Raw genomic sequence first — 26,093 nt, 5'->3', positions numbered from 1 at the left:
TCCCTGACACGGACTCCTCCAAATTCTGCCCAGGGCAGAGCCGAGGGCCTGACCTCTGCTGACGGGCTCAGACCAGCTTTCCTTCACACAAGGGGGAGCTGTGGCAGTGGTGGTAGTTCACCCCCCAATCCGGTCTGGGTCAGTGGGGACTCTGGGCATGGATGAGGCATGACCACTCAGATCACAGGCTGTCAGAGACCACTCTGCAGGAGGTGACGGTCATTCCTGCGCCTGAGAAGAAGCTGCACCTCCTCGTGGCCCTGGCCCTGCTCTGGCTACTGTGTTATCCTGACAGGCTGGGCTTTTTGGGGACATGTGTCCCTCTCATGTAAGTGGAAACAGCCAAGGCCCCTCCTTCAGTGAACAAAGCACCCATAAAGCGCAGGGCAGACCGGCTCAGGCACCAATCAAAATCCCTAGTCCCTGTTTTTCCTTCTGTGATGCTTGCTACCTGTTCAGATCAGCAGAACCTCAGGAGCCAAGCAGGAGCCATGTTGTTAGGGACAGCTCTCCAGGAGGCCTCGCTTCTGCAGAATAAATGGCAAGAATAGCACTCGCTATTTCCTGGGCCCATGGCCTGGTCCTGATGGCAGATTAGGGACCGTGGTGTGTGTGTCCCCAGGTGAGCCCTGGGGATACCCGTTCGGGCACAAAGAGCCAAGTGTCACGTGGAGCTCTCCGTGGGGTTGGACCCTGAAGTTGCTTCAAGGAAAAAAGGCAGGAAGAAGCACCATGTTCCCCCAGGGGGAAGGGGGAAGCTGAAGTTAAGAGACTGCCTGGCCAGACCCCAGGCTTTTCTAACTAAAGCAACAGGCCTGCTTTCCTGGTCTCCCCGCAAAAGGTTTTCCCTGGTCTGTGGAGCCCCTTGGTGATTCTCTGCCACTGCATCCTGTCCACTCCTTCCTCGGACCCTTATCTTGGGATGGCTCACTGTCCAGTCTGCCCCATGAGGTCAGGGACCACATGGAGAGCGCCTGACTCTGAAGGACTGAGAGCTGGGCCACTTTCCCCTGTGCCTCTGCAAAGTCTAAATAACTCTGAACTGAGTGAATGGGTTGCCAGGAGTCAAATGGCAAATGTTTTCCAGCTAAACCCCTCATTTACATTAATTCAGCAAGCAATTACTCTGTAAAGTTCAAACTTGCTTTGATGTCCCGGTCAGCTCCTGTCCTTAAAAATGGTGAAATAAACATCTAAGCCTGATCCCAGGTACTTATGACATGGTGGCGTTCCGTGGACATCTTCGAGGCCTGTGTTGGTGCAGCAGGGGCCTGGGGTTGCCAGCAGCACAGGCAGCTCCTTCCTTGCCCTGCATCCGCCACCACCTCCCCGCCCCCCGCCCCCCATCAGCATTTCCCTGGTGTGGTGATGGGAAGTATCTTTTCATATGCTTATTTTTCATCTGCCTATCTTCCTTGGCGAGGTGTCTGTTCACCCCTTTTGCCCATTTTTGTCTTTTTGTGTGAGTGTCTGCTTTTGTCTTTTTAGGGCTGTGTCCAAGGCACATGGAGGTTCCCAGGCTAGGGGTCTAATCAGAGCTGCAGCTGCCAGCCTATGCCACAGCCACAGCAACACCGGATCTGAGCCATGTCTGCGACCTACACCACAGCTCATGGCAACACCGGATCCTTTAACCCACTGAGCAAGGCCAAGTATTGACCCACATCCTCATGGATCCTAGTTGGATTTGTTAACTGCTGAGCCATGATGGGAACTCCCCTTTTGCCCATTTTTAAATTAGGTGGTTTTCTTACTGTTTTGTTTTCAGAGTTCTTTATGTACTTTAGATACAAGTCCTTTATCAGGTATGTGTTTTGAAAATATTTTCTACTGGTTTTGTGGGGTTTTTTTTCCCCCATTCTCTTAACTGTGTCTTTCACAGAAGATTTTATTTTAACAAAGTCCCATTTATGCATTTTTTTCTTCCATGGATCATGCTTTTGTTGTTATATTTAAAATCTCGATGCCAACCCAAGTTTACCTAGATTTTCTCTGCTGTTGTCTTCTAGGAGTTTTATGGTTTCGCATTCACGTTTAGGTCTATGGCCCATTTTGGGTTAGTTTTGTGAGGAGTGTGAGGTCTGGGTCTGGATTCACTTTCTGGCGTGTGGACATCCAACTATTCTAGCACCATTTGTCAAAGAGTCTGTCCATCCACTGTGTCACCTTTGCTTCTCTGTCAAAGACCAGTTGACTCTGTTCATGTAGGTCTGTCCCTGAGCTCTCAATTGTGTTCCATTGATCTGCTTCTCTATTGCCTCACCAATACCACATTATCTTACTTTATGGCAAGTCTTGAAGTCAGGAAGTGTCATTACTCCAACTGTGTTTTTCTCCAATATTTCATTGGCTGTTCTGAGTCCTTTCACTTTTGTGTATAAACTTTATTTTGTGTGTGTGTGTGTGTGTATAAACTTTAAAATCAATTTGTTGACATCCGCACAATAAAATGTTTACTTATACTAAGGGAATAAGTTGTTTTATGTGTTTCCTTATATGTTAAGGCATTTTTTCCTATTCATAATAGACAGTTTAGGGTTTTAGTTGGGGGGGTGCTAATCTTTATTACTGCTGAGATTTTTTTTTAATTTTATGATTTTCATTTTTTCCATTATAGTTGATTTACATTGTTCTATCAATTCAATTTCTGCTGTATAGCAAAGTGACTCAGTCATTCACACACACACACACACATATATCTATATATATTCTTTTTCTCATATTATCCTCCATCATGTTCCATCACAAGTGACTGGATATAGGTCCCTGTGCTATACAGCAGGATCTCATTGCTTATCCACCCCAGATGCAATAGTTTGCATCTACTAACCCCAGACTCCCAGTCCATCACACTCCTTCCGCCTCGATAACCACAAGTCTCTTCTCCAAGTCCATGAGTTTCTTATCTGTGGAAAGGGGTTCATTTGTGCCATATATTAGATTCCAGATATAGGTGATACCATATGGTATTTGTCTTTTTCTTTCTGACTTCACTTAATATGAGAGTCTCTAGTTCCATCCATGTTGCTGTTTTGTTCTTTTTTATGGTTGAGTAGTATTCCATTGTATATATGTACCACATCTTCCTAATCCATTCATCCATCAGTGGACATTTAGGTTGTTTCCATGTCTTGGCTATTGTGAATTGTGCTGCAGTGAACATACAGGTGCATGTATCTTTTTCAATGAAAATTTTGTCCAGATATATGCCCAAGAGCAGGATTGCTGGTCATATGGTAGTTCTATATTGAGTTTTCTGAGGTACTGCCATACTGTTTTCCATAGTGATTGTGCCAATTTACATTCCCAACACTATAGGAGGGTTCCCTTATCTCCACACCCTCTCCAGGATTTGTTATTTGTTGCCTTGTTAATGATGGACATTCTGACAGGTATGAGTGGCACCACATAGTAGTTTGGATTTGCATTTCTATAGTAATCAGTAATGTTGAGCATTTTGTCATGTGCTTGTTGGCCATCTGTATATCTTCTTTGGAGAAATGTCTCTTCAAGTCTTTTGTCCATTTTTCCATTGGGTTGTTGGGTTTTTTTGCTGTTGAGTTGTATAAGTTGTTTGTATATTTTAGAGATTAAGCTCCTGTCAGTTGCATCATTTGCAACTATTTTCTCCCATTCTGTAAGTTGTCTTTTTGGTTTTTTTACGGTTTCCTTTGCTGTGTAAAAGCTTCTCAGTTTGATGAGGTCCCATTGGTTTATTTTCGCTTTTATTTCTGTTGCCTTGGGAGGCTGCTCTAAGAAAACATTTGTAAGGTTGATGTCAGAGAATGTTTTGCCTATATTCTCCTCTAGGGGTTTGATGGTGTCTTGTCTTACGTTTAAGTCTTTAAGCCATTTTGAGTTTATTTTTGTGTATGGCGTGAGGGTGTGTCCCAGTTTCATTGATTTACATGCTGCTGTCCAGTTTTCCCAGCACCACTTACCAAAAAGACTGTCTTTTTCCCATTTTATAGTCTTGCCTCCTTTGTCGAAGATTAATTGACCATAGGTGTCTGGGTTTATTTCTGGGTTTTGTGTTCTGTTCCATTGGTCTGTATGTCTGTTTCTGTACCAGTTCCACACTGTCTTAATTACTGTAACTTTGTAATAATGCCTGAAGTATGGGAGAGTTATGCCTCCTGCTTGGTTTTTTTTCCCCTCGGGATTGCTTTGGCAATTCTGGGTCTTTTATGGCTCCATGTCAATTTTTGGATTGTTTGTTCTAGTTCTGTGAAAGATGTTATGGGTAATTTGATAGGGATCTAAATTTTTTTAAAAGCGTTTTTACTAGTTTTCTGGATTTTCAATTTTTTAAATTATTTTGTAAGTAAAATTTCAAATTAATATCAAGTTTCTAGAGAATTGCCAAAAAGCAGTTTGCTTGACAGGGAACACTATCCATCGACAAGTTAACACATTTATAACCTGGGAAATAACCATGGATACCCTACATGATCCTGCATTTTCCAAATATAAAAGTTTCAAATTTAAAATTTTTCGAGTTACTTTCAGATAACTCTGTCTGTTTTCCAAGGTGGACTTCCAAGAGGCCACCCCCAAATTGGCCTAAGATAGGTACCCACTGGGTCCTATGGCCTCTGAAGCAAAAAGGCCGAGAGCCAGTGGGGCTGCCCAGGGTTCCAACACCTTTTGCAGCCCTGTGAGCTCCTTGCTGCTTTCCACTCCCTCAGCTCCGTCTGTCCTCAGGGCCTATACAGCCCATCCTCTGAGCCCCCCAGTCTTCTCAGTGCCCCCGTCCCAACAGCTGACCTGTGCCCCACATCTTCGAGCATAAGTCTCCCCCTCCTCCATGAGGCCAGTCCCTGAGCACTTCAGACAGAAGGACCCCTCCTCCACGTGTTGCCCCAGGACCCTCACTCTGCCTGGCTCCTGTCCCTGTCTCCACTCTCATGTCTGACAAGTGCTCCTGACAAGAAAGCATGACCCCGTCTACCTGCAACCTCATGTCCCAGCCCCAAGGCAGAAGTGCAGGTGGTGATGTCTTTCTGGCAACTGGTGACAAGAGCGGGCAGTTCTTACTTTTGTCCTCTCGTTCACATCATAGCAACTGCTGTTAAAATGTTCAAATGCTATAAAATGGTTATTTCTAAGCTTTTTATCAGAAACCACAGGTCCTTCCCCACCCACTGGAACATGTCCCCTAACCCAGGGGACAGCTGTGAGCCCCCTGACCTACACCCTGCCCCAGCCACATCCCCATGGCGGCTCAGGCACAGCAGTTTCTTGGCCATCCTGACTTTCAGGCCTGGAAGGAAACCCCTGCTGAGAGGTGACGAGTCTGTGTCCCTCCAGCTGCAGAGCTGAGGCGAGTTGTCAGACTGGAACGCTCTGGGGAGCATTTCCTTGCAAAGGATTCCCCTCCTGTCACGTAGGTAGGTGACAGGGTGTGACGTGTCTGAGCCGGTAAACCCGCCTGCCCGCTGGACTCTCCCACCTTCAAGCACCAGCTTGCGACTTCTGTCTCTCCTCTTGTTGAGAATGTCTAAAAATAGGAGGAGCAAATATAATTTAATTTGAATAGAAATGCGTAACAAAATAGGAGGAGAGGGTGGTGGACATTTGCCTGAAAAATAGGGGCCTCCCTTAGTTTACTTTGTGGAAAACAAAAGATTTAATATATTGCTTGACAGAGAAGCTATGACAGTTCTGCTCTTATAAAAAGGTATTCTAGGAACCAAAGGTGGAACCTTAGGCGTGGGACATCTTTGAGAACAAATTTCATTTTTACGATAGTTGGGAATTTTTGAATCGAGTCCATGTGTGACAGCGGTCAAAGAACGGTTGTGGCCTGAACCACAGGGTCACCGGTGATGGCACCCACACCTGGGCCAAGAGGAGCCCAGGCTTTCAATGCTTTTGCCACAACTGGTCAGGAAGTGGAAGGAGAGTTAGAACCCACACGGCCTGGGCCCGTGGGCACTGGGAAGAGAATTGAGGTGATTAACTTTTCCGCAAACAGCTGCTTGCTGGGTGCAGGTATCCCTTAGCCATCAGCTGCCCCCTGGCTGCACGCACCCCAGACCCCACATCCCAGCTCAGTCCACCTGAGACACAGGGCCTCGAACCCAGACACACTCACCCCGGGTCACATTCCAGACCTCCTCATCTCACTGGGAGTCCCAGACCAGCCACACCCGGAGGAGGACAGGAGACCCTGAGTCTGGAGGAAACTTCCACAGCTAGTTCTGTGTGCCAGCCTGACCCAGCCGCAGGTGCCCAGAGAGTGGGCCATTCCAGGTGTTTCCTGAAGAGATGAGCATTCAGATCAGCAGACGGAAGTGGGCGGGTCTCATCCAACCCCGTGAAGCCTGGATAGAACACAGCAGGTGGAGGAGAGAGATTCTTCCTCTTTCCTGGGCTGGGTGCCGTCCTCTTGCCTTGGACATCAAGCTCCCAGTTCACCTCCCACTTTCCTGGGGCTTCAGTTTGGATCATGGGGCCTCTTGGTCCCCACAGTTAACCTGAGCCAATGTATAAGAAATCGCTCGCCCTACTTTCCTACACACACACCCCCGCTACTGGTTCTGTTCCTCTGGGGGACCCTGACCAGTACAATGTGGTTTCAGGGAACTGAGACACCTCCCTCCAATGAGGGGTCCACACTGGACACCTCACAAAAGGACAGGGTCACCCCTGCTCACTTCTCTCCAGCGCCCTCTCCTACCACTGGGGATGTAGTGAAGGCTCCATTCAGGACCCACCTCCCCCAGGCCTTTCTGGACCCCAGCCCTCCCTCCATGAAGCACATCTTGGGCCTCTGGACCCAGGCTCCCTGCCCTGTCCCCAGCACCCCCATGTCCTTGCTTCCATGTGTGTGTTCACATGTGTGTGTTTCCCAGGAACCACAGCAGAGACCCCACCACACGGTGTCCTCTGCTCCATGACATCCAGGAGGCCCCAGATATAGCTGCTCTGCTCACTTTTGTCTGACTGACCAGGGCCTTCACTGGAAAGGACTGAGCACCCTGTATGGCCCCTTGATCCCCTTTAGATCTGCTGAAACTCCCTCAGAGATATAGCAAATAAACCAGGGCAGCTAGACACATAGGATTGGGTTTCAGCCAGCATGGTCAGGGTCAGATGTTGGGCTCTCAGCTGTTTGTAGTCACAGGCTCAGAGAAAGGAGAACATGTGATATAGAGGGGCCCAGGTCAGCCCCCAGGCTCCAGCCCCACCTGCCCTCCCTGCAGCATCCTTATCGGTGAGCAGGCCTCCTCACAGGTGATGGAGACAAGTAAAAACATGCCGTTCCCGGGACCCCGTCTGGCTACGGTGTGGTCAGGACCCACAAGGCAGCTGCCTGCCCTGGACCTGCAGCCTCGACCTCACGCTCTGCTCTGCTCTGCTCCAGTGAGGTCACCAAGAAGGTGGGAAGGTGCTTGTAGTCATTCCTTTAGATGGAAACAGCAGGAATAGGCTGAAATGTGCACGTTTCTCCCCACTTGTGTGCTGATCTCTACAAAGGACATTTAGCAGAAAGTTGAAAATACTGTTTTGTTTGTAAATAATAAGCTGCCACTGAGCAGGTCTGTGTTTTCTCATCTGGCACCTAATTAAAGCTCATGATGGAACTGTGGTTTCAGGCCCTGCCCGGAACAGGAAGGTCTTGCCCTGAATGTGGAGGTTGTAATTAATTGCTTATAATATACTTGTTGAACTCTTTAGATTCTAAAGGAGGAGCGTGGTATGTGTATGTATGGGAATTTAGTTTGATAGTTCAACAAAAGTTCAGTTTCATATTTATCTGGTTCAGCTTGAGTATTGTATCATTTAAAACAGATTACCAACCTTAATGTTGAAAAACTGCAGGGTATATAATTACATGTTGTTCAAGGAAAAAAAAATTGTGTACAAAAATGTCAGGAACTCAGAAACTGCCACCTCCCTGCTGATTTGCTTTCTGGATGGAATTAATAGTGTTTTGAACAACAACAAAAAAAAATTTGTCATGTATTATTTGAAAGTAAGAGCTACTTTTGGGTTTGTTTGTTTTTTTTAATTTACCATCTTAGCCATTTTTAAATGTATTTTTATTGAAGTATAGTTGATTTACAATGTTTGTTAATTTCTGCTATACAGCAAAATGATTCAGTTATACATACATATATATATATATATATATATTCTTTTTCATATTCTTTTCCATTATGGTTTATCACAGGATATTGACTGTAGTTTCCTGTGCTATATAATAGGACTCTGCTGTTTATCCATTCTTTTTTTTTTTGTCTTTTTGCTATTTCTTTGGGCCGCTCCCTTGGCATATGGAGGTTCCCAGGCTAGGGGTCGAATCGGAGCTGTAGCCACCGGCCTACGCCAGAGCCACAGCAACGTGGGATCCGAGCTACATCTGCAACCTACACCACAGCTCACGGCAACACCGGATCCTTAACCCACTGAGCAAGGGCAGGGACCGAACCCGCAACCTCATGGTTCCTAGTCGGGTTTGTTAACCACTGCGCCACGACGGGAACTCCTGTTTATCCATTCTAAAGGAAATAGTTTACATCTGCTAACCCCAAACTCCCAATCCGTCCCTCCCCCAACCCCCATATCCCTTGGCAACCACAAGTCTGTTCTCTGTTTGGGAGTCTGTTTCAGTGCTACTTTTTGTCATAGGACCTTTCCGACTTATGGTTAGGTAAATACAATAAACAGTTAATAACAAACTGGAAAATCTTCCTCTACTACCTTTTTGTCAGTGACTGAGCACCAGCCACAGCTTCAAGCCCCAAAGACACTAATAATTTGCCCAGACTGAGAGGGCGCAGTGCCAGGGCCTTCCTGCCAGCTTTCCGCCCTTCTCAAAAAAAATCTAAGCCCAGAACATCCCACCAGGACAAGGAGTCCTCCAGATGCCCACAGGCCGAGGAGGCCGGTCAGATCAGCAGGAGTACCCAACACATAAGTGCTCCCAGACTAGCGAGGGTCAACACTGTGGAAGACCCTGCCGTCCTGCTCCTGGCCTTGTTTTGTTTGGGCTGGGTCGCTGGGGGGAAGGGACGTGGCGAGATACTTGGAGCGGCGTGTGGTCTTTGTGCCCACCTGCCTGTGCAACCTCTGGGAGCAAGGCTGTGTTGTGTGAGCAGCACTGCCGGCGTGCCTGCCTTCATTTCAAAGGAAAAACACAAGCCAAAGAGTCATAGCATTTGTTTTATACGTCCAGATGGTGACAGTGGTAGCTTTGCCACTCAGGAAATAAGTGGAAATGATAAATGATTAGGTTTTCTGGCAACTTCCTAGACGTTAGTAATGTCACACCATTAGAAACATGTATTAACAAGAAGTCGGCTGGGGTTTTCATATTGTCATCTGTGGGTCAGCAAGGCTCCGCACACCGTCCTCTGTTAGGGCCCCAGGGAGGCCCAGCACCCGTGGTTCTGGGCTCCTACCCTGAACAGAACACTCACCCACCACACTAGTTGGAACAGTACAGACCCTTCAAAATGCACTCCAACAGCAAAGTTAAAAGCTATCGTCCTTTAGAAAAGAAGCGCACACATCACAGAGGGAATGTGCTTCAAGTCGGAAGGGTCTGGATTCCGGAGACGGGAGAACACGCTTGGCAGGAGTTCGGCCTTGGCGTGAAGGAGCATGGCCATGTCGAGAGGGTTTCTAGGGTGTTTCGCCTCACCTTATTGTGGCTGCATTGTGGAATGCTGGGGCTCTCTTGGCGACTGTCTGGTGTTGTGTGGCCTCCATGACCCTATGCCAGAGGTGGACATTATCTGACATCCGTACACCTTCCAGGCTTTCTTTTGAGATTGTCTGTGGGTCTCTCTTCTGTCCTCTATTTTAACCTTCCTACACTGTGACATTTGCTTGAGCTGCCAGCTGACCCTGGAGGTCCTGGTCTGACACCTCCCTGCCCTGGGAGGACATCCAGATTCCCCTGACCCAGTGGGCTTCTCCAACCCAGGTGGGACGTGGGGGCACCTCCTCCCTCAGACTTGCAGTCCAGCATGGGCTTAGACTGGGCACATGGGCTTGGACTGGGCAGTCTGTCTCTTCAGTCTTCTCCTTTCTGCTCCTTGGGTGGAAGAAACCCATTTTATTGGGGTGTGTTGGTGTTCCTGGCAGTGACCTCAAGTCTGGGGCTGCGAGGTAACAGAAGACCCAGGGACTGGACATCAAGTCATTCCTGGGGCCCAGGTCCGGAGCTGTCTTCTCGCCACCCTTGGTGGGGTGTCCACTTGCAGGTGTGTGACCTCAGGGTTCCAGGTGAACAGCAGAGCAGGGCAGCAGGTGGGCATTCACCCCATCCTCAGAGGCAGGGGCCCCACTCACACTTGGGGTTTGTGGAGCCTGCTGCCCGAGCCCCCAGTGACCTCACCACCCCCCACCTGAGAGTGCCCACTGCCCTTGGGCTGCCTGGCCTCGCAACCTGGGTGCCCAGGGCTACTGGGAGGAAGGCCGCTGCTCGGGAGGTGAGCTGCTCTAGAGGATGAGGCGGCTCTGACGGAAAGGGAGGTGAGTGGGAGGCTGCTCAGAGTAGCAGTCTCCGCCCCTCCCCCACCCCACCCCACTCTACCAGCATCCCCACCCCACTATACCCACCCCATCCCCATTCTGCTACCCTGACTCTGCCCACAACCACCCCACCCCCACTCCACCCCTGCCCTTCCCCCATCCACTCTGCCCCAGGCCTACATTTGCTCCTGGAAATGCCAAGAATGTTCATATGGGATATTGGTCTGTAGTTTTTGTTCCTCTTGGTGTATTTGTCTGGCTTTGTCAGGGTTAAGCAGCCCTTGTAGAATGAGGTGGAAAGGTTTACCTCCTCTTCAATTTGGGGGAAAGTTTGAGAAGGACTGGGTGTTCTTTAAATATTTGACAGAATTCGCCACAAGATAGCAAATCTAGGGCTTTTGGGAGTTCCTGTCATGGCTCAGCAGTTAATGAACCCAAGTAGTATACATGAGGACGTGGACATGGGACCACCCTGGCATCACGCAGTGGGTTAAGGACCTGGCATTGCTGTGAGATGTGGTGTAGGTCACAGACAGGGCTCCAATCTTGCATTGCTGTGCCTGTGGTGTTAGGCCAGGAGCTCCGCTTCCACCCCTAGCCTGGGAACTTCCATATGCCCCGGGTGTGGCCCTAAAAAGACCAAAAAAAGACATAAAAAAGACATAGAGCTTTTCTTGATGGTGAGAATTTTGATTACTGGTTTAATCTCCTTACTACTTATAGGTCTATTCAGATTTTCCACTTCTTCATAATTTAGTCTTGGTAGATTTTGTGTTTCTAGGAACTTGTCCATTTCATCTAGGTTATCCAGTTTGTTTCTGTGCAGTTATTCATGGTACTCTCTTAAAGTCCATTTTATTTCTGTAGAAATGGTTACAATGTGCCCAAGTCATTTCTGGTTTTAGTAATTTGAGTATTCTTCTTTTTTCTTAATTTATCTAGCTAAAGTTTTGTTGATTTTCTTAATCTTTTTGAAGAATAACCTTTTCATTTTATTGATTTTCTTTATCGTTTTTCTGTTTTCTATTTATCTCTGCTCTCTAACCTTTATTATTTCCTTCCTTCTGCTAGCTTTGGGTTTATTTTGCCCTTATTTTTCTAGTTCCTCAAGTTGTAAGTTAGGTTGTTGATTTGAGATCTCTTGGTTTTTAAGGCAAGCGCATAATTACAAATTTTCCCCTTAGCGCTGCTTTCACTGTGCCCCATAAATTTTGGTATGTTGGGTTTTCATTTTCATTCATCTCTAAGTATTTTCTAATTTCTCTCATGATTTCTTCTTTGATCCATTCCTTGTTTAAAGGTGTGTTGTTTATTACACATTTTTGTGAATTTTTCAGTTTTCTTTATGTTAACTGATTTCTAACTTCATCCTCTTGTTATCAGAGAAGATAATTTCTGTGCCATCTTATTCCATTTACTGAGAATTAACTTGTGGCCGAATACACGGTCTGTCCTGGAAGAAGTCCCACGTTCACCTGAGAAGACCGTGTGTGCTTTTGGGTGGAATGTCGTGTGCACGCGCACGCGCGCGCGTGTGTGTGTGTGTTAGGTGTACTTGGTTTATTATGTTGAGTCCTATTTGCTTACTTCTTTCCAGTCATTATATCCACTATTAGGAATGGGGTACTGTTTTAGAACTGTTTCTTTCTCCCTTGAATTCTATCAGTTTTTGCTCCATTCAGGTATACATGTTTTTTTTTTTTTGTCTTTTTGCCTGTTGTTGCTGTTGTTGCTATTTCTTGGGCCGCTCCCGCGGCATATGGAGGTTCCCAGGCTAGGGGTTAAATCGGAGCTGTAGCCACCGGCCTACGCCAGAGCCACAGCAACGCGGGATCCGAGCCGCGTCTGCGACCTACACCACAGCTCACGGCAACGCCGGATCGTTAACCCACTGAGCAAGGGCAGGGACCGAACCCGCGACCTCATGGTTCCTAGTGGGATTCGTTAACCACTGCGCCACGACGGGAACTCCATGTATACATGTTTTTTATGAAGATATACATGACTTACGATATTATATTACTTTCAGGTATACAGCACAGTGATTCAAAATGTTTGTAGGTTATACTCCATTTAAAGTTATCATAATTTTTTTCTTTTTAGGGCCACCTTTGTGGCAAATGGAGGTTCCCAGGCTAAGGGTGGAATTGGAGCTCTAGCCGCTGGCCTACGCCACAGCCACAGCAACACCAAATCCAAGCCACATCTGCAACCACAGCTCATGGCAATGCTGGATCTTTAACCCACTGAGCAAGGCCAGGGATTGAACCTGCATCTTCATGGATACTAGTCAAATTTGTTTCTGCTGAGCCATGACAGAAACTCCCATTTAAAGTTATTATAAAATACTCAATATTTTCCTTGTAGGCAATATATCCTTGTAGCGTATTTATTTTATACATAGTAATTTGTACCTCTCAGTTCCCTAATCCTGTCTTGTCCCTTCTCCCTCCTCACTACAAACATTAGTTCGTTCTTAAATTCCACATAGTGATAACATACAGTATTTGTCCTTCTCGATCTTATTTTGCCAGACATAATATTCTCTACATCCATGTGGTTGCAAATGGCACATTTTCATTCTTTTTTTAAGGTTGAGTAATATTCTATTATATTCACATACTATACACACATTCCATATCTTTTTGAATCCATTCATCTGTTGATGCACACTTAGGTTGCTTCATATCTTGACTATGGTAAATAATGCTGCTGTGAACATCAGGGTGCGTGTATCTCTTCCAGTTAATTTTTTGTTTTCTTGGGACATATGCCCAGGAATTGAGTTGCCGGATCACAAGGTAGTTCTAGTTTTGTTATTTGTGATTCTTTTGATGATAGCCATTCTGATGGGTGTGAAGTGAGCAGGTTTCTGTTTATTAATCTTGTGTCCTGCAACTTTTCTAGATGCACTGAGGAGCTCTCATAGTTTTTTGGTGGCTTTGGGATTTTCGATATATGGTATCATATCTGTAAATAGTGACAGTTTTACTTCTTCCTTTCCAATTTGGATTCCTTTTCTTTTTTTTCTTTTTTCTTTTTTTTTTTTTTTCCTTGTCTGATTGCTGTGTTGAATATAAGTGGCAAGAGTGGGCAATCTTGTCTCGCTCTTAATCTTAGAAGAAATACTCTGAGCTTTCCCACCTTTGAGTATGATATTAGCTGTGGGCTTATCCTATATGACCTTTATTATGTTGAAGTATGTACCCTCTGTACCCGCTGTTGAGAGTTTTTGTCATAAATGGATGTTGAATGTTGTCAAAAGCTTTTTCTGCATCTATTGAGATGATATGTGGTTTTCATTCTTCAGTTTGTTAATGTGGTGTATCACATTGATTGATTTGTGGGCGTTAATAATCCTTGAATCCCTAGGATGAATCCCATTTGATTATAGTGTGTGATCCTTTTAATATATTGTTGGATTTGGTTTTCTCATATTTTGCTGAGAAATTTTATGTCTATGTTTATCAGTGATATTGTACTATAATTTTTTGTTTTGAGAGGTATACATATATGTATACCTCAGCCTTGTAGGATGAGTTTGGAAGTGTTCCTTCCTCTGCAGTTTTTTGGAATCATTTGGGAACCATATGTGTTAACTATTCTCTAAATGTTTGGTAGAATTCATCTGTGAAGCCATCTGGTCCTGGACTTTTGTTTGAATCAGTTATTGAGGAAAAAAAATTTTTTTCATTGCTAGTAATTGGTTTGTTTGTGTTCTCCATTTCTTCTTGGTTCAGTCCTCAAAAATTGTACACTTTTTTGAATTTGTCCACTTTTTCTTGGTTGTCCATTTTAATGTCATATGGTTGTTCATAGTAATCATTTTATGATCATTTGTATTTTGGGAGTGTAAGTTGTAACTTCCTTTTCATTTCTGATTGTATTGATTTGGGTCCTCTCTTTTTCTCGATGAGTCTGAATAAAGGTTTTTCAATTTTGTTTGTTTTCAAAGAGCCAGCTCTTAGTTTCAATGATCTTTTCTATTTTTTTAAGTCTCTAATTCATTTATTTCTGCTGATCTTTCCAATTTCTTTTCTTCTACTAACTTTGGCTTTTTCTTGCTCCTTTAGGTATAAGGTTGAGTTGTTTGATATTTTTTCCTTGTTTCCTGAGGTAGGCTTATATCACTGTAAACTTCCTTTTTAGACCTGGGTTTGCTGCATTCCATAAATTTTGGATATTGTGTTTTCATTCTCATATTTTTTAATTTCTTCTTTGATTTCTTCAGTGATCCATTGGTTTAATAGCATATTGTTTAGCCTCCACATATTTGTGGGATTTTTTGCAGTTTTTTTCTTCTGGTAGATTTTCTAGTCTCACAGCATTATAATTGGAAAAATGCTTATTGTTTCAGTTCTCTTAAATTCACTGACATATTTTGTAGCCCAGCATGTGATTTATCCTGAAAAATGTTCCACATGAACTTGAAAAGAATGTGTGCATATATGTATTTATGTATATATTATATATGTATATATGTAGATATATACTTATGCATATATCTATCTAATCTAATGTGATCTATCCATTGATGTAAGTGGGGTGTTGAAGTTCCCTACTAGTATTGCGTTACTGTTAATTTCTATCTTTATGTTTGTTAATATTTGCTTTATGTATTTAGGTGCTCTTCTGTAATTGTTCTTTTTCTCAGATGATACCTTGATCATTATGTTGTATCCTTCTTTGATTCTTGTTACAGTCTTTGTTTTAAAGTCTATTTTGTCTTATAAAAGTATTACCATCCTGGCTTTCTTTTCATTTCCATTTGCATAGATTAACTTTTTCCATCCCCTAACTTTCAATCTATATGTGTCTTTAGATTTGATATCAATCTCTTATATGTGGCATATATATATGGCTCTTGTTTTTGTATCCATTCAGCCAGTCTATATCTTTTAATTGAAGTGTTTCATTTACATTTAAATAATTATTGATAGGCATGTACTTACTGCCATTTTAGTTGTTTATTAGTTTTGTAAATTTTTTTTGATCCTTCTTTTGTTCTTTTGTCTTGTGACTTGATGACCATCTTTAGTGTTATATTTGGAAACATTTCTCTTTTGTATGTGCATCTATTATAGATTTTTAGTTTGTGGTTACCATGAGGAATATATATGTTATATATGTATAATGATCATATGTATATGATTACGTTGCTAATCTTTTATATTCAAACACATTTTAATAACCCTGTATTTTTATTCCCCTCCACCCATGAATACTGGCTTTGACATTATATTTTACCCTTTTTTGGTTTGGTATCCCCTAACCACTTATTGTAGACATAGATGATTTTACTACATTTGTTTTTAACCTTCCTACCACCTGTGTACATAGGTTTATTGTCTTTACTGTATATTTGCCTTTACTGATGAGCTTTTTCCTTTCTTAATTTTCTTGTTTAGCTGTGGCCTTTTCTCCTTTGCTTAAAGAAATCCTTTTAACATTTGTTGTAAAGCTGATTTGGTGGTGCCAAACTCTTGTAGCTCTTGCTTATCTGTAAAACTTCTGATCTCACCATCAAATCTGAATTACAGCCTTGCCAAACAGAGTGTTGTTCTTCACTGTAGGTTCTTCCCTTTCATCACTTTAAATATTTTGTGGCACTCCCTTCTGGCTTGAAGAGTTTTTGCCAAAAAGTCAGCTCATAGCTTTATTGGAATTCCCTTGTACATAACTTTTTGCTTTTCCCTTGCTGCAGTTAATATTCTCTCTTAATATCTTAATTTTTGCCACTTTAATTAAAATGTTTCTTGGTGTGGTCCTCTTTGGAGTGATCCTGTTTGGAACTCTCTGTACTTCCTAGACCTGGATATCTGTTTCCTTTCCCAGGTTTTCAGCTATTATCTTTTCAATTATGCCCTCTGCCCCTTTCTCTCTCTCTCTTCTCTTTCTGGGACCCTTATAATGTTAGTGTTAGTACACTTGATGTCCCAGGGTTCTCCTAAACTGCCCTCATTTCTTTTCATTCATTTTTCTTTTCTCTGTTCAGCTTCAGTGATTTCCAGTGCTCTGCCTTCCAGCTTGCTGATTTGTTCTATTTCAGTTAATTTGCTGATGGTTCCTTCTAGCATATTTTTCATTCAGTTATTTTATTCATCTTCATGATCATTACCTTGAACTATTTATTGGCTAGATTGCTTATCTCCATTTCTCTTAGTACTTCATCTCTTGTTTTTCTTTTTTTTTTTTTAATTTGGAACATGTTCCTCTGTTGCCATATTTTGCCTAATTTGCTGTTTTTATTTGTGTGTATCTGGTATGTTGGTTACATTCCTTGACCTTAGAGAAGTGGCTTTTTTTTAGGAGACATCCTATGTGCCCCTTCAGAACATTCCCCTCTGGTCACCAGAAGTATATGCTCTAGGAGTACCCCCTATGTGAGGTGCATTCATCCTTCTATTGTGTCAGGATGACTACTATGAAAAGTCTGGTAGGTTTGCCAGGCCCTGCCTTGTGTGGAGGCTGCTGGCCTCTGGTTGGCAGAGCCAGGTCACAAGGTGGCTGGCTGTGGAACCCAGGGTGGGTCCTTGTTATAGTGCTCAGCACTGGGCAGAGGCTGGTTCTGAGGTGGATGGCTTCAGGACCAAGCTTCCTGGATCTAGTATTGGTCTGTTGGTGAGTGGGCCCTGTTCTTTACATGGCTGGATGTTGGTTTTAGGGTATACCAAAGCTGGTACTAGCCTGCTGGTGAGTGGGACTGTATCCCTGGGTGACTGGCTTAAGATTCCAAGGTACCTCTGAGCTAGTGTTGGCCTTCTGGTAGGTAGGCTGGGGTCCAGGGGCTAGTTCCGGTTCACTGGTTGTTGGAGCAAGGTCCCAACAAGGTCCCAGTGCAGAGCCCATGGAATCCTGAAGCTGGTATCATCCCACCTGTGGGTGAAACTTGGTTCTGGAATCTCTGGCTTCAGGACCCAACTGTCCCAGAGCTGGTGTTGCCCTGCTGATAAGTGGGTTGCATCCTGCCACAGCATGTTGCAGGGCTGTTGTAGTCCTAGGACTATTGTCTTCCTGCTAGTGGTCAAAGCTGGGGCCACGGGAGTTCTGGGGCTGGTACTTGTCCACTGGTAGGCAGAGCTGGGTCCTACAGTCTCTGGCTGCAGGGCCTGTGGATCTTGGGTCTAGTGCCAGTACACTGGTATGTGGTGTTAGGTCCTAGGCTCTCCACTGGGCAGGGATATCTGCAGGAGTAGCTGCGGACTCATAATGTCCTAAAGTAGCCTGCCTGCCAGTGGGTGGGGCTGTGTCCCTGCCTGGCTAGTTGTTTGTCCTGGGGCCTCCCGGTACAGATGCCTTACAGGCTGTGGTCCAGGGATGGGGCTGGGTCCTGAGACTAACAAGCTAGAGAGAGGACTCCAAAATGGCACTTGCCAGTACCAGTGTCCATGTGGTGGTACAGGTTCCCCCAAAATGGCTGCCACAGTGTCTGTGTCCCCAGGAGAACTTCAGTTGCTTCCTGCCTCTCCAAGAGACTCTCCAAGATCAGCAGGTGGGCCTGACTCAGCCTCTTTTCAAATTACTGCTTCTGCCCTGTGTCCTGGGGCATGTGAGATTATATTGTGACTTGGTTTGGGTTTCTTTGAGTTCATCGAGTTTGGATGTTTATATTTCTGCATTTCATAAAGTTTGGGAGTTTTCAGGTATTGTTTCTTCATAGTCCCTCCACTCCTTTCTCTTCTCCTTCTGAGACTCTCACAAGTTACTTGTCAGTTTGTTTAATGGTATCCCAGCAGTTGTTTAGGCTCTGTTCACTTTTAATTTTTTTTTGTTTCTCACTGATTCCTTCTTCTACCTGTTCAGATCTGCCTTTGAATCCCCCTAGTGAGTTTTTCATTTCAGTTATTGTACTTTTCGGCTCCAGAATTTCAACTTGGTTTCCCTTTAGGTTTTCTGTCTCTTTATTGATATTTCCATTTCATACATTTTTTTCCCCATATCTTTTTTTTTAGGTTTTTGATCATGTCTTTTTTTTTTTTTTTTTGTCTTTTTGTCTTTTTGTCTTTTTGCCTTTCCTAGGGCCGCTCCTGCAGCGTATGGAGGTTCCCAAGCTAGGGGTCTAATTGGAGCTGTAGCCACAGGCTTACACCATAGCCACAGCAACATGGGGGATCTGAGCTGTGTCTGCAACCTACACCACAGCTCACGGCAACACCAGATCCTTAATCCACTGAGCAAGGCCAGGGATCGAACCCACAACCTTCATGGTTCCTAGTCAGATTCGTTAACCATTGTACTACGATAGGAACTCCAGGCCACTTTTTTGAAGTCTTTGTCTATAAACCTAGAATTCTCTTGTGGCATAGCAGGTTAAGGATATGGTATTGTCACTGCAGTGGCTTGCATTGCTGCTGTGGCATGGGTTTGGTCCCTGGCCTGGGAACTTCTACATTCTATGGAAGTGGCCAAAAAAAAATTAAAAATCAAGTCTTTAGTAAATCTGCCATCAGATGGTTTAGGGACAGTTTCTGTTATTTTCCTTTGAGTAGATCATACTCTCGTTTATTTGTATGTCTGTGGATTTTTTTGCTAAACATTGGAGATTAATTTAATGATGTGGTAGCTCTCTGGAAATCAGATTCTACCCCTTCCTCAGGGTTTGCTAAGTTTTTGTTGTTACTCTTTTGGGTTTTTGAAAATTATTGTAGGCTGTCTCTTTGCTGAGTATGAGCATTAAGATGTGAACTTAAGTTCTTCTAAGGTTCATTCTGAGATTTTCCTTATGCGTGTGCAGTCACTTTCCAACTTTCCCCATTTATACAGTTGTTTTTAATGTCCTAGACTTTAAGGTTTGGCTTCCAAAATGTGAAAACATGAAAAATGAAGGAAGAGAAAGAGTGCCAGCCCTATAACTCTCCTGGACATTCCTTTAGCTGGAAGGGATGGGCTTGCAACAAGGCAGGGAGGTACAATAGCCACTCACCTCTGTCTGTGCCTTTGTGATCAGAAGTAGCAGTCAGCAGCAGAGCATAGATCTCTGATGTTTGGAGGACAGGGTATTTTTTTCCCACCATGGTCCCACAAACTGCTCCAGAAACATGTGCACAGCTGCTTGCTTGGGTGCTAGGATAGTAGAAAAGTAGCTGCTACTGTGCTAAGTGTTGAAATTGACCAAAATCGACCACAATTACCATCCAATTCTTCCCCTGGAAGTTTAGCCTTCAGCAGACTCTCAAGTTCCAAAAGAGTTACATCAGACAGATTCTGCCCTGCAGTTATTGTCCTGATGGGGAAATATTCATGATGCTTTCTGTTCCACCATCATCCCAGAATTCAGTCAGTCACTTTTAAATCTTCCATCTAATTCTCTTAACCTTTCATTCATTCTGTTGGTTGCCTGGTTGGCAGGCGATCAGTTTGGGGATTTTTAAAGAACTAATTTTAGGGAGGTGATCGTGCTTGAATTCAGTGTCAAACGTTTACCTGGTGAATACTGTTAGTCCAGCTCAGCTGATTGCTGTGGGCTCAGCAAAGCAAGTCATCCAGTTACTCCAGTGTGTCTGCATATCATCCTGGAGGTTGAGACTTTCCCAGAAGGTGAAGTGTGCTGAAATGAACATTCAACTCCTAACCACCTGTGTGAGAGGTGTATTTATTTCAGTCTTTACCTGATCTGACTGTGGTAATCATTGCCTCGGACTTCCCTGGGGTCATATCACAGATTAGAGAAGTGGTGGGAAGGTAAGCTGCAGAAAGCCGAGATACACCTGGACAGCCAGCCTCAATGCTGCCTGACTGGTGCTTCCACATTGCCCCCATGGTCTGTCCTCTGACTGTTGCCTCTGCACTCTTCCAGAGGAGGCTGAGCATGGCAGCTTCGGGGCAGGCTCACTATCCAGGCGGCGGCGCGCACTGGCCCTGCGGGAGGACGGCCCTCGCCGGCGGGCGCACCTGCACATCGGCCTGCCGCACGACTTCCGCCCTGTGTCCTCCATCATCGATGTGGACATCCTCCCCGAGACCCACCGCCGTGTAAGGCTCTACCGGCACGGCTGCCAGAAGCCACTGGGCTTCTACATCCGCGATGGCACGAGCGTGCGCGTGGCCCCGCAGGGGCTGGAGAAAGTGCCCGGCATTTTCATCTCCCGCATGGTGCCTGGAGGCCTGGCTGAGAGCACTGGGCTGCTGGCCGTGGACGATGAGGTCCTGGAGGTAAATGGGATCGAGGTGGCCGGGAAGACGCTGGACCAGGTCACAGACATGATGATCGCCAACAGCCACAACCTCATCGTCACAGTCAAGCCAGCCAATCAGAGGAACAACGTGGTACGTGGCAGCCGCGCATCGGGCAGCTCCAGCCGATCCTCGGACAGCACGGCCAGCCGCCACAGCCTGCCCACTGCCCACGTCCTGCAGAACTTGCCCCCGGATGACATGGAGAGTGACGAGGAGGCTGATGTAGTCCTCGAGGTCTCTAGGCCGCCGGCCAGCAGCCTCCCGCGGATCAACGGAGCCAGCCTGGCATCCAGCCTGCATAGCCCTGGGCGAGAGGGCAGCATGCACAAGCTGCTCAGCTCCCTCCGGTCAGAAACCCGGCATAGCCTAAACCTGCCCCCAGGAGGGGTGGAGGAGCATGGTCCAGCAGTCACGCTGTAGGGCCAGGCAACAGACAGGTCAGTTTCCCAAGGGGAAATACTTTAAAATTTTTTATTCTAATTTTAAAGTAAGAAAAAATCGTATACTTAACTCCTTTTTGTTGTTTTTATTTATCCCTCCCTTTTTTCCCACAACCCTACTCTTTATTTCAACTATGGATAGAAAAAAAAAAATACTGTATTTTTATAGAATTCCTTCACAGAACATAAAATGTACATACACACATGCACAGTCTGTACTAGGCCAGATGCAGGTTTCAGCACCTTTGTAAAGGGGTGGGAAGGATCTGACGGAGTGCAGAAAAAGATTTCATTTTTAAATTTTTACAATCTACTTTTTTAAATGAAGCTTTAAAATTACTTTTTAAAAATAGTCAAATTCATGCTTTTTTTATTGTGCTTCCTGCCAACTTGCACTGACTCTGCCAATGGCCTGAAGGCTATGAAGATGGAACGAGGCAGGAAAGTGAGACTGGTTTTTACGAGCAAATGCACCCAAACCTTTGATGGGTATGGCCGTAGAGGATGAATTTCAGAATTTCACATTGTTTATAGTCCTGTCTCAAGTAGCCAAATGGGAGTTGAACTCTCAAACCTTCCTGGGAAAAGAGAACCCACATGAAGTGGTCATGGTGGCCATGGCATGGGTCTCACCCCTGTGGGCAGCCCTGTGAGGTCTTCACTGATGGCCTGTTCAACTTTTGAGAGTGAATTTAATTTTGGGAAGCAGCCAGCTCTGCCAGAGTAGAAGGTAGACTCACCAGTACCATCTGTGATCTAAAGCCAGTACTTACTCTAAGATAAAAACCAGTCTTTTCCTGTGGATTGTGATGCTGAGGACAGTTGTTTAAATGTTTCCATCAGAAATGATGACTAAGCCTATAACACATCTCCACATAGGCCTTTGAAAGGTCACAGTCATTTGGATGTATAGGTTCTGTTATCTTTGCTTTTAAACAATGTCACATGGAATGTAAAGGTTTTTAACACAGATTAAATTCATTGTCACTTCTCTTTGATGGTCTGTTAATATTTACATATTTAGTAATTATAAAGGCTTATTCATTTTTGAGCCATATTTTATATGAAATATTTTTGTTTGAATCCAGTGTCAAGGAGAAAATGTTACACATTACTTTGAAAACTAAACTTTGACCCAAAAAAGCTTTCATACAGGTAGAAATATTTTTGTGGGTTGCCCATTGGGAAACTATGCAGCTGCTTCTCCTGTGGTCTAGCACCCCCTGCTGGTCAGTGACATAACTGTCCTGACTTCAGGGATGTCAGAGTGGTAACAGATGGAAAACAGTGTATATCAAACATTTTCATTTTTCTTGAATTCATTGAGTGAAAAGCAAATTATCTTTCTTCTGTAAACTATTTATTGGCCAGAAATAGCTTTCACGGAGTAGTTGTGGTCTCCTGCGCTCTTGTTTTTGTTATTTGTATGCCAAGATCACTGTCTGTTTTGGCCCTAAGTACAGGGAAGACCAAAGATGCCCCCATTTGAGGCCTGGGATCCCCAAACTTATGTGCTCCAATGAACTGTAAGAGCATTTTTGGGCACCCCAGGAGTCAGAAGTGTTTTTTTTACTAAGACAAGTATTATAGAACAAAAACTCTAATGCTAAGTTACTTGCTATCATTACAGAAATGTTCTTTTACTAAGTTATTGCTGGTCATCGAATATCTTGTCAGATAACCAGGTGTGTTACCAAGAAGGAAATTTATATTTCTCACCGTGTTTTGTTAAACAAATGTGAATGATTTTTTAAAGGAAAAAAGGCCTATGGTGAGATTTGTGTGCTATTGTTCATAATTCTAGGAGTTATAAATTGCTTTGAACCTCTGCTTGAGTGTATTTTTCTACCCAGGTCTATATTTCTGCAATTTTCTTCTTAAAAAAAAAAAAGACAAAAAAAGTACTATGTCATACACACATTAAAGTGTTCTTGGTTTTATATATCAAAAATAAAAACTTTTTCTTTTTCTTTGCTTTTAATATTTTCCAATTGTGTTGTAAATACTGGAGAGAATATCTGTTAATGGTCAACAGAGATAAATTTATCTTCATGATGAAATGCTTCTAATGCTCACCAAGTGCCTCCTGTGTGCCGTATTTTTCACTTAATCTTCACATTCTCCACAGGCAGGCTGCAGTAATCCCATTTTACAGATGAGAAAATGGACTCAAACTCAGGCAGGCAGGAGGGCATGTCAAACAACCCAATTATACTCATACTTGATAGGAGATAGATGTGTCTTAAGTCCAGAGCCTTCTTCTGAAGTCCTTCTGAAAAAGTTTTTCTGAATACTTACTATACAGCTTTTTCAAAATATACCCTGGTTTGCAAAATTTCCATTAACACTTTATCACTGACATTGCTAATGGTCTAATACATAGCCTCAAGATCCACTCATTCAGTAAATTACAAATGTCATGGTGATAACAGAAAACATCAGTGATTCTTGGAAGAAACAGGCACAAATGCTGGCAGCTTTACCAATGTGTGTCACCTTGCTGAATCCTCTCGCTAATGCTGAGCTGCAAGCAGCCCTTTTCCAGTTAGAGTTGGGGAAACCCAAGCAGCTGGTCAGTCACCAGCCCAGCCTGTGAGGTGGAGCTGAGGCAGGCAGGTACCAAATCTGGGTACACACTCTGAGTCGATTCATGTGACGGAGTTGTAGATGCAGGGGCACACACCTGGCTGCCAGGCTGGGGGGCACAGGTCACCTGACCTCTTAGTAATACACATCGCCAGCCCCAGAGACTGTGACATTTCAGGAGAGCCAACTTTTCAGCTGAGGAGACTCTGTCCACAAATCACTGGCAGTTTTACACAAAGTGGCCAGAGACAGAGTAGGGTCTTGTGGGAAGTCACAAAGGTATCTGGAAAATGCTGGTATAGAGATCCTAATTTAATATCAGGCATCATACAAAAAGCATTTCCTGATGTGCAGAAATACTCTTCTGTGAATTACTTTTTATTCCAACACTACACCTCCTTTTTTCTGCCTCTGACGTCAATCTCCTAAGTATTTCTTAACCCAAAGACATCCCAAGTCAACATACAAATTCTTTTAACATCTTACCTTTCTTCACTTACCTTGTTTTCTTCCATATCCTCATAAAAAAAGAACTTTCAGGGGTTGAGAACTTTACATTGCTGAACAACATTTCCAAGGAATAGTATAAACTTATTAATAAAAAAAATAAAATGGAGTTCCCGTTGTGGCGCAGTGGTTAACAAATCCGACTAGGAACCATGAGGTTGCGGGTTCGATCCTTGCCCTTGCTCAGTGGGTTAACGATCCGGCACTGCTGTGAGCTGTGGTGTGGGTCGCAGACTTGGCTCGGATCCCGCGTTGCTGTGGCTCTGGCGTAGGCCGGTGGCTACAGCTCTGATTCGACCCCTAGCCTGGGAACCTCCATGTGCCGTGGGAGCGGCCCAAGAAATGGCAAAAAGACAAAAAAAATAGAAATAAAAAAATAAACAAAATGATTCAACATTGGTCTCCCCAGCCTAGGAAACAAGTGCCAGTTTCCTCACCCCCTTCTCCAGGGAGCTTTGAAAGTAAACATATTTCTTAGAGTTCCTGTTGTGGCTCACAATAATGAACCAGACTAGTACCCATGAGGATGCCAGTTCGATTCCTTGGCCTTGCTCAGGGGTTAAAGGTCCGGCATTGCCCCAAGCTATGGTGTAGGTTACAGGCATGACTCGGATCTGGTATTGCTGTGTCTGTGGTGTAGGCTGGCAGCTACAGCTCCATTTCAACCCCTAGCCTGGAAACTTCCATATGCTGTGGATGCAGCCCTAAAAAGCAAAAAGAAGTAAGCACGTTTCTTGACCTGAACCATCTTGAGCCCAAGCTCATGTGCCACAAGTTTTACTGCTGTTGGACTCCAGCAATCTGTTGGACAAGACTACAGGGGTTTCCTTCACTGGCCCTGGCAAATTGAGAGTCTGTCTTACTGCTCCAGAACCAAGTTACATGTTTCATCTGAACCCCACCCAAAGCTGTAACACAGGTGAGAGAAGCAGCTCCCACAGACCAGCTAACAAGTACTTTAGGGAAGCACTGCAAACCCGACTTGGTGTCCTCAGGTTGCCATTTTGGTTTTAGGTTTTTCGCTTAAACCAACATAAAGCTCTTTGTTCAGAGGTTGTTATATTCTCTTTATCTGATGTTCAGCTATTAATTATTTTATTGAGTGTGAGCATACAAATGTTTCCATGGACCTTATTCTTTAGAAACAGATACTAACAAATGGCTATAACATGCAGTATTTTGTTGGCCAGTAACACTTTATTCTCCAAATAAAAATAAAACCAGGACTTCCCGTCGTGGCACAGCAGAAACGAATCCGACTAGGAACCATGAGGTTGTGGGTTCAATTCCTTGCTTTGCTCAGTAGGTTAAGGATCCGGCGTTGCCGTGAGCTGTGGTATGGGTCGCAGATGCAGCTCGGATCTGGCCTGGCTGTGGCTCTGGCAAAGGCTGGCGGCTACAGCTCCAATTAGACCCCCAGCCTGGGAACACAGGTGTGGCCCTAAAAAGGCAAAAAGGCAAAAATAAATAAATAAAATAAATAAATAAAACCAGAAGGAGGATGTTGTAAATTTTTATCATTACTTTTCAAATGAGGAAGGGAAGGCAGACTGATATTTCCAGGGTCACATGGTAGTTTTTAGAGCGGAATTCATGCCCATGTTTTCTGACATCCAATACTTTTCCCACCCCATCTATCTGCTTCCAGAAATGCAACATCCCCCCCCCCCACGCAATTCCAACAAAGGAAAAGCACCACCTTCACCTGAGCTGTGGTCTTCCAGCCCAGCTAACAGTAGAGGGCACAGGACTCGTCACCCAGCATAAGTGACTTGAAAAATATAAACTAAAGGCTGCTCATATCAAGGTCACTCAGGTAGAAAATATCAAATGGAACTTTGTCTGTTCTGGGCCACTGACTCACAGAACAATCTGTGATTTCTCTGAGCACCTTTC

The 26,093-nt window shown here is 44.4% G+C and overlaps 1 protein-coding gene across 1 annotated transcript in view; it reads left to right on the top strand.

Annotated features, from left to right (window-relative positions):
• Positions 1 to 23,085, top strand: part of PARD6G (par-6 family cell polarity regulator gamma) — an 89,746-nt gene extending 66,661 nt beyond the window's left edge. The window contains exon 3 of the mRNA XM_013993972.3: positions 20,285 to 23,085. Within this exon, the coding sequence (XP_013849426.1) occupies positions 20,285 to 21,084 (800 nt within the window). The 3' untranslated portion in view covers positions 21,085 to 23,085. The remainder of the gene's footprint in view (positions 1 to 20,284) is intronic.
• The last annotated feature ends 3,008 nt before the right edge of the window (positions 23,086 to 26,093 follow it).

This window comes from Sus scrofa, chromosome 6, assembly GCF_054392235.1.
Source record: "Sus scrofa isolate SSC_HxYL_T2T_F1_AM1 chromosome 6, Sscrofa_HxYL_maternal_Yorkshire_Landrace_v2.0, whole genome shotgun sequence".
In the NCBI taxonomy this organism is placed as follows: Eukaryota; Metazoa; Chordata; class Mammalia; order Artiodactyla; family Suidae; genus Sus; species Sus scrofa.
The sequence above is the reverse complement of the archived record's forward strand: the minus strand, read 5'-3'. Positions and strand labels throughout refer to the sequence as shown.